Consider the following 8,108-nt stretch of genomic DNA (forward strand, 5'->3'; position numbering starts at 1 on the left):
GAAAGCCTCCCCATGCTCTGGGCCTTACAGGTTTTGCCGGTTTCAACCAAACATCCCAACTATTTGGACCCAATGATCTATGGCTTAGAGGCTGTGTTTATGGGCTGTTGGATCCCTGCTGAAAGAAATTAAATGTGGCTGAGGTGGAAAGAGGGAAAGAAAGGAGGGGAGAAAGAGTGACAGATTAAGTATTTGTTCCTCATGGAGTAAGAATCTGGGGAAATGCCAAAACCGAGCAAACCCTGTAAGTGTACAGTCTTGGCATTATTAACTGAAATGGATTGATTCTGTTGCACCGTTGGTTGTCAGATTTTTCTAGCTTTATTTCCCTTGAAGTGAAGTTGAAGTGTTGAGCAGCATCAATAGGTGACCATAAGGTCTTAACTGAGACAGTGGAGTGTATAGCTAAATGCTTCAAGAGTTTTCATACGGTTAATTTGACAAACTGAATGTTTACTGAACACTCTGATGATGATGATCATCAATAATAATAATAATAACTAGTCGTCTTTGCTGACTGAGGAAAGAGCTAATCCCATCCTAAACATTTTTTGGGGTGTTGAGAGAAATGTTATAGCGCCTATACTTATCAAACAAACCTTCGGTTACACTCTGCTTTTATTTAGATGCTCTAGTCGAATTGGAAACCGTATTTGGGTGATCCAAAATGGCCGCCGACTTGAAACTAGAACCCAAACTGAGCCAAAATGAGGGTGAAGTGTAACCTGCTTAACTAACCCCCCTACACCCCCCCAGTAAAACTAGGGAATTTGTAGATGTTGTTCCTGTTTGTTTGTCAGTTTATTTATTTGTTGTTTTTAGTTAGTTTCTTTTAAATGTGAATGCATATCTGCCAATATATGTTGAATGTTTAGTTAAAGGATGGCAAACGTTTAATGCAGGATAGGTGATGGATTGATGGAGCCATAGGGCTATGCTGTTCAGCTCAGTCCACTACCATTCTATTTTAGTATGATAAATCAAAACATAATCAACTTGGTTTCCTTTGGGTTGTTTCATACAAGAACTCTCCTAATCTTCATTTTCAGCTAACCTCAAAACATTCAGAAAATGTATTCATTTTGATTCTCTTATAACTCACCAATTTGATCCTTCAAAGCACTTTAAAACACACATACAGTATAAAGTCACATCAACACTATTGAGGTGGATGGGGTTTGAGGCCATATACAGTGCCTTCAGAAAGTATTCACACCCCTTGAGTTTTCCACATTTTGTTGTGTTACAGCCTGCATTTAAAATATATTTTTTTGGTCACTGGTGTACATGCAATTACCCCTTAGTTATGTTTTTCGAAATGTTTACAAATGAATTACAAATGTTAAGCTGAAATGTCTTGATTCAATAACTAATAAACCCCTTTGTCATGGCAAGCCTAAGTTCAGGAGTAAAAATGTGCACAAGTCACATAATAAGTTGCAATAATAGTGTTTAACATGGTTTTTGAATGACTACCTCATCTCTGTACCACACACATACAATTATCAGTAAGGTCCCTCAGTTGAGCAGTGATTTTCAAACACAGATTCAACCATAAAGATCAGGGAGGTTTTCCAATGGCTCGCAAAGAAGGACACCCATTAGTTGATGGGTAAAAAAAAAAAGCTTATATTGAATATCCTTTTGAGCATGGTCAAGTTATTATTACACTTTGGATGGTCAATAAACCAAGTCACTACAAAGATGCAGGCGTCCTTCCCAACTCAGTTGCCGGAGAGGAAGGACACCGCTCATGGATTTCACCATGAGGCCAATGGTGACTTTAAAACATTTACAGAGTTTAATGGCTGTGATAGGACAAAACAGATGATGCCTCAACAACATTGTAGTTATTACACAATACTAACCTAATTGACAGTGAAAATAATACAAATATTCCAAAACATGCATCCTGTTTGCAACAAGGCACTACATTACAGTACAACGTGCAAATCCAATACAACACATTACTCAATACCACTCTCCATATTTTCAAGCATAGTTGCTGCATCGTGTTATGGGTATGCTTGTAATTGTTAGGGACTGGGGAGTTTTTCAGGATAAAAAAATTAGTGGAATGAAGCTAAGCACAGGTGGAAATCCTGGAGTAAATCTGGTTCAGTCTGCTTTCCACCAGACACTGGGAGATGAATTCACCTTTCAGCAGGACAAGAACCTAAAACACAATTCCAAATCTACACTGGAGTTGCTTATCAAGAAGACACTGAATGTTCCTGAGTGGCCGAGTTAGTTTTGACTTTGAAAAATCTATGGCAAGACCTGCAAATGTTTGTCTAGCAATGATCAACAACCAACTTGATAAAGTTTGACACATTTTTTAAAGGATAATGGGCAAATGTTGCACAATCCAGGTGTGGAAAGCTCTTACCCAGACTTACCCAGAAAGACTCACAGCTGTAATCGCTGCCAAAGGTGCTTCTAGTATTGACTCAGGAGTGTGAATTCTTATGTAAATTCAATATTTCTGTATTTAATTTTCAATACATTTGTAAACATAAAAATAAATAACTTTTTAATTTTGTCGTTATGAGGTATTGTGTGTAGATGGGTGAGGAAAAACAAACAATTGAATACATTTTTGAATACAGGCTGTAACACAACAAATGTGAAAGTCAAAGGGTATGAGTACTTTCTGAAGGCACTGTATAGCTATAACCCCTCCCCTCCATCCTCATTTGCAGCTAATCAGCCTATCCTGCACTGAACTTTATTTCTAATGAGCCTATCATCTGCTTTCTGCATGTCTCATTGGACTGTTCATAAATGCCTGTTTCTTAATGAGAATGTTGCATAGTTTTGTGTCTCTTAAACGTAGGTCCTCCTCTCTGTCTCCTCATAAGAACCTGCTGTACTGGATACTAGTCTCCTCCCATGTAGTTGGTCATTTCTTTACAACCAAAAAAAGAAGAAACGTTTTTCTGTTTCTTATGGAAAGATGAACCTTTTTGTGAGTTTAAGGGAGAAACCTCTGAAAGCTCAATTCCCAGCTGCCAACTTTGAGAAGAATAAGAACCCTGTAAACATTCCATACTGGCATTTGGCTAACTAATGACTTTACACTTTAAAGTTAGACGAAGAACATTTCCTTTAACATTTTGGAAAGAGGAGTTTGTCGTAAGAGAACAGAGGCCATTTCAACATTGATATTTCTGACGTCCGAGCAGGCATGTTGCTGCTTGATTGATATTGTGTTGTCAAAGTGTTCTCCCTTAAACGAGGTGTTTGTTTTTAGTGCCATACTAGCCTACACGGGGCAGTAATAATCAACACTAGTGAATTCTTCTGTTTATTATCATACATGGATTCTGTTGATTTATGTTTCTGAGTTGTTTGTTTTTTCTTTATTTTTTCTCCTCATTGCTCATGTCTTGGTTGGCGTTTGGTGGTGTATAACCGTGATTGCGTTACCTTAGCAATAACAATTGGTCGTCTTGGTTACGTTTGTCCTCAAGAGGTGGCACCCATGCTACAGCAGTTTATAAGACCCTGGTGTGTATTATTCAATCTTTTATTTAATTCATATTCCTATCCTCTTTCCTCTTTCTCCATGTCTGTCTCTTCCTGTCTCTCTCTTCTTCCCTGTCTCTGTCTTTCTCTCTTCCTCCCTCTCTTTCTTTCTGAAATAAGTATTTTCTGTTTCTCCTGAATCAGTCCGTAATCATTGCCAACCATGTGACTAATCCAGTCCTCTTTTAGGTCCTCTGTCTGTGATGTATTTTGCTTCAGTAGCACCTTCATGTATTTTATACATTACTGGTTTATTTATTTTACAGTTTGTCATTGTTAATTGTCGCTAACTACTAATTAGTGCATGGGATTCGACTGTCACATGCCTGCTGGTTCAGAAAGGGAAAACAAAAGGCTTCCCTAAAATTCCCAAAGCATTCCACAAAAACTTTCCCAAAGCATTCTCAGAGCACCCCCCCCCCCGTCCACTAGTCATCCAGCTGCATGTTCCTATCCCAGAATTCCTCAACTTCCTTTAAGAAAAAAGTTAATATAAAAAGATTTAGCATTTATAATGTGCTATAGTAAAGGTTAACCTAAATGCCATATGGGCCAAAGTTAAGTTATTTTAAAAGTAATAAAACCGTTTTTAGTGACTTACTCGTAAGTGTATAGTTAATTGCTTTAACACAATGTTTCAGAAGGACCGGTTTGTTTGATGTGCATGCACCAGTCTGATACTGTTTTAAATTATCTGAGAGAAATCATTTTCTCCCCACGAGAATATTTTGTACCTTCCGAAGTAGTCTTTGGTGAAAGTAGTTCTGATAATATCAAATCTTCTAAAGGTCTAAAATAAATGATTTTAGATTGAATTCACAAGTATGAAATAAAAATGGCAAGTTGTATTTTTTTAATATACTATAGGCTATTTTTCTTTTTTTAGTTGCCATACATACCTTGAGGCAATAGATGTAGTATTGTTATATTTTGGAAGGTATTCTATTTATCCATAGTGGAATTTATTGTGTTAACAGGTAATATGATATACCTATGCAAGTTCAATTACATTATTGAATACAGTCAATGGTCATTTCAGAGTGCTGTAAGGGTATTGAATTGTAATGCTATGCAGTGCTTTAAGGCAGCCCCTCTGGCCTGGTGTAAAACGTGGCTGTTCCTGTTGACAGGTGCACCTCTCTAAGGAACATAAGAGACAATGAGGAAAAAGACTCAGCGTTCCGAGGCATCTGCACTATGATCAGTGTCAACCCTGGAGGAGTGGTACAGGTGAGGCCCCCAGGCATTGCTGCCCTCTAGAGTATAACATAGGAACTGCACTTCTCTTCTTCTCATGGCCCCATCAGTTGAGGACTATGAAAAATACAGGAACTGCATTACTGGTTATATGGCCCCATTAGTGAGTGATGTTTGCAGAGAAACTCTTGTTGTCTCAAGGCAGACCTTTACTCTCATTTTCTCCAGGACTTTATATTTTTCTGTGATGCAGTGGCCTCGTGGGTAAATCCAAAGGATGATCTGCGAGACATGTTCGGCAAGGTAAAAACTGATAACTCTGCCACGTAGTCTTGTAGACTCGAGGCCCGATCTGTGTAAGGGGAAGGAGTGAATATCCTGATCCACAATGTGTGCATGCGTGGCTTTGTGCTAATTGTTGTCTGATATTTTCAGATCCTCCATGGGTTCAAGAATCAGGTGGGCGAGGATAACTGGAGGCGTTTCTCAGACCAGTTCCCACTGCCTCTGAAGGAACGGCTGGCGGCCTTCTACGGGGTGTAATGCTTTCCATAGGAACATACCTGTTCAAGGGGGTACTTTGCACATTCATGGTCAAATCTAATTATAGAGCCGAGAGATCCTATCCAAGGCACTTTAGTGTCTGTTTGTTAGCCACCTTATTTGAGCAAAATGATAAGCAAGCGAAATTAGGAAGGTTTATTCCTAATTTTGCTTACTTAATAATATTGGTCTCACTCTGTGTTTCCAGGTCATTCACTATGGGAGACGACTGACGGGGAACCTCTTATACCCAGGGAACATGTTACCCTTTACTGGGGGTAGGGTCTGCCAGCTGGGGAGGGAGGGGGGTGCGGACCGGGACCCTCCTCAACCTTCTTGACGGGCGGGGTGGGAGGGAGGTGTTAGCCAGCAGAGGCAGTCAACGCCCCCCAAGCAACAGGCGAGGGGGACACGGGGGAACCAGCAGGCTAACTTAATCAAGGGAGGAAACATTTATTTAATCATTTCAACATCTCATTCAGAAATGAAAAGACATTGTCAGCGTAGCCATTTTTGTTTTCTCTTTTTATTTTATTTTTCATTCGAGCTCTCCAGCGACTCTACTACTGAGTGGACATTTGAATCAAAATGCAGGAAAAAAACCAATGCAAAACTTTGTAAATGCTTCTGTCGTTTAGTTGTGGTAAAATCATGGCTTTATACTTACCGGGGGGGGGGGGGGGGGTAGTGCTGATTGAGGGTCCTATTTCAGTTAAGAGCTTTTAAATCTATTCGTATCGACCGGAAAGTGCCACTCAGAGATAAGTGTAGGGGGAGGGAGTGTAGAACTAGAGAGAATGATACCGACCATAGAATTGATATGGGGGTGGTTATAAAATAGCGTAGTGGGCATAGAAATGACATTAAAAGTCTCAAAGAAAACAACATAGCAGCTGTCCTCAACTGCCAGGACAGCTGCTAGCCAAGCAACCACAACAGAGGTAATAGACTAAAGAAAATGCTGATATTATCGTATTTATCTAACCAGCTATTTTTTTTGGGGGGGGGGGGGGGGGGGACGACACTGCCTTTGCATATCTTCGAATAACAATAGCCTGTCTTTTATTGTAGTCATCAATCAAAACAATTGCGTTGAGTTAATGAAAGAAAAATTGGTAGTGGCATATTTAAAGTAATAGAGTAATAAACAGTATTTTTATGGCAGGTCAGAAGCTGTGTTGAATAAACCATTATGTCAAACACGTCAGACAGAAAGAGTGCATATGATTCTATATTTGTTGTGGTTGAAAGTGACTTGTCTTAAAAACAGGAAAATAACTAAGTAGCATGCTTACATCAAAGTGGGAAGTGGGTAAGGGGGGTGTACATCAGTAGAGTGATCTGTGTGTTGCATCATCAGATAGTTGTGGTATTTCTTGCATAGCCTTGTGATAAGGTTTCTTAAACAAACATGTACTTTGTCCTTTTTCAGTTTTCTGTCCGCCCACCACCCCCTATGTTTACCAGAGCTTTTCCAGTCAGTGTCTAGCATGAACTGGGTTTACATACATACAATATAGAAACAAACAAGTCTGATATTGATATTCTCATCTAGTTGAATCCATATACTGTAGCAGGGTTTTGGTTGTGATTCTAAAAAGAGACCTTGAACACTGCTACATACATGTTAAAACTCTGAGGTAAACTCTCAGGCTGCCTCTGTCCTGTGGTGTGGAAGTGACGCGTTCTGTGTGCATGGATGTTTTACTAGCTGCCATAATATCAGCTTTCCTGACCCCATATTGTTTTAAATATCAAATTCTGTCTTTCTCACATTTGTGAAAACAGTACTTGGGCTCGATTGTGGCAACGTAAGACTATATTGTTTAACAGTGTCAAAGGGACGGGGGTATGGAAACAGCATACAGGGCTTTAGCTGAAAATGTTCACCCTTTTGTTATTAGGACTGTAACACAAGTCCTCCTGTCTTGATAGTGTGTCTGTCTGTGACCTTTGTTGGTTGTCAATCCAAAACTCAACAGTAAGCAATTGTAAAAAAAAAGAAAAGAAAAAAAAAAGAAAAAAAAGTTTTATGTACTGTGGTTTTTTTATTATTGTTGTTGGTTTGCTTTTTTTTGTGAAAAGCATGATCTTTGAGGATGATTGTAATGACTGTTTTGAATGCAAGGTATTCGAATGCTTGATTCCTTGCATGTTGGTGGTCCTTTTACATCCCAAACTAGACAGGGGGAGGTGCATTTCAATTGAACTAAAAAGTTAAGGAAATTCTTATTTCTTCACTACCCCATTTCGCTGACATACAATATCAGACTTTTATTTTGAAAGTTCAACTTTTATCTCATACATACCTGCAGGACGATTTTCCCCTTAACATATAACCCACGTGCACATGTATTGTTTGTTTTCTTGTTAAATACTGTGAAGTTAGAACTTAAAGAAAAAAATATGTTTTTTGTTCCTTTTTGTTTTGGTGTGTTATTCTTTTGGCTCCGTAAAGTGCAAAAGTCTTGAGGTTGTTGATTGCCTGAATGTATCCCATGGTGGGTGGGAATACAGTTTTATGCCCAGCCAACCAATCAGATTCACTCTGCAGGTCAGAGTAATTGTTGCAGTATTTTGTCTGCCTCGCAGGGCATATTAAAAGCACTTGTTCAGACAGAAATGTATTCTGCATACTGTAGTAGACTCACACAATCACGTACTGATATAGTATTTGTTTACTGGAGACTTATACCACTAAACACCTCATGTATTACTTCACTGAGTATTCAATATTGTGTAGTCCTTTTCTTTCTGTGTGTGTGTGTGTATATATATATATCACACACACACACGTGTGTGTATATACATATATATACACACGTATATATGTATATATA

General features: G+C 38.9%; 1 protein-coding gene across 3 annotated transcripts in view; it reads left to right on the forward strand.

Moving 5' to 3' along the window:
- Positions 1–7,677, forward strand: part of tnpo1 (transportin 1) — a 51,026-nt gene extending 43,349 nt beyond the window's left edge. For 2 of the 3 annotated variants that reach the window (XM_036976968.2, XM_090234033.1), the window contains 5 exons: positions 3,435–3,510; positions 4,659–4,758; positions 4,954–5,028; positions 5,161–5,300; positions 5,477–7,677. In XM_036976968.2, the coding sequence (XP_036832863.1) occupies positions 3,435–3,510; positions 4,659–4,758; positions 4,954–5,028; positions 5,161–5,268 (359 nt within the window). In that variant the 3' untranslated portion in view covers positions 5,269–5,300; positions 5,477–7,677. The remainder of the gene's footprint in view (positions 1–3,434; positions 3,511–4,658; positions 4,759–4,953; positions 5,029–5,160; positions 5,301–5,476) is intronic. The other variant, XR_016495909.1, reaches the window with a different exon arrangement.
- The last annotated feature ends 431 nt before the right edge of the window (positions 7,678–8,108 follow it).

This window comes from Oncorhynchus mykiss, chromosome 5 (genome assembly GCF_057628025.1).
Source record: "Oncorhynchus mykiss isolate SJ-2025 chromosome 5, ASM5762802v1, whole genome shotgun sequence".
Classification (NCBI taxonomy): Eukaryota; Metazoa; Chordata; class Actinopteri; order Salmoniformes; family Salmonidae; genus Oncorhynchus; species Oncorhynchus mykiss.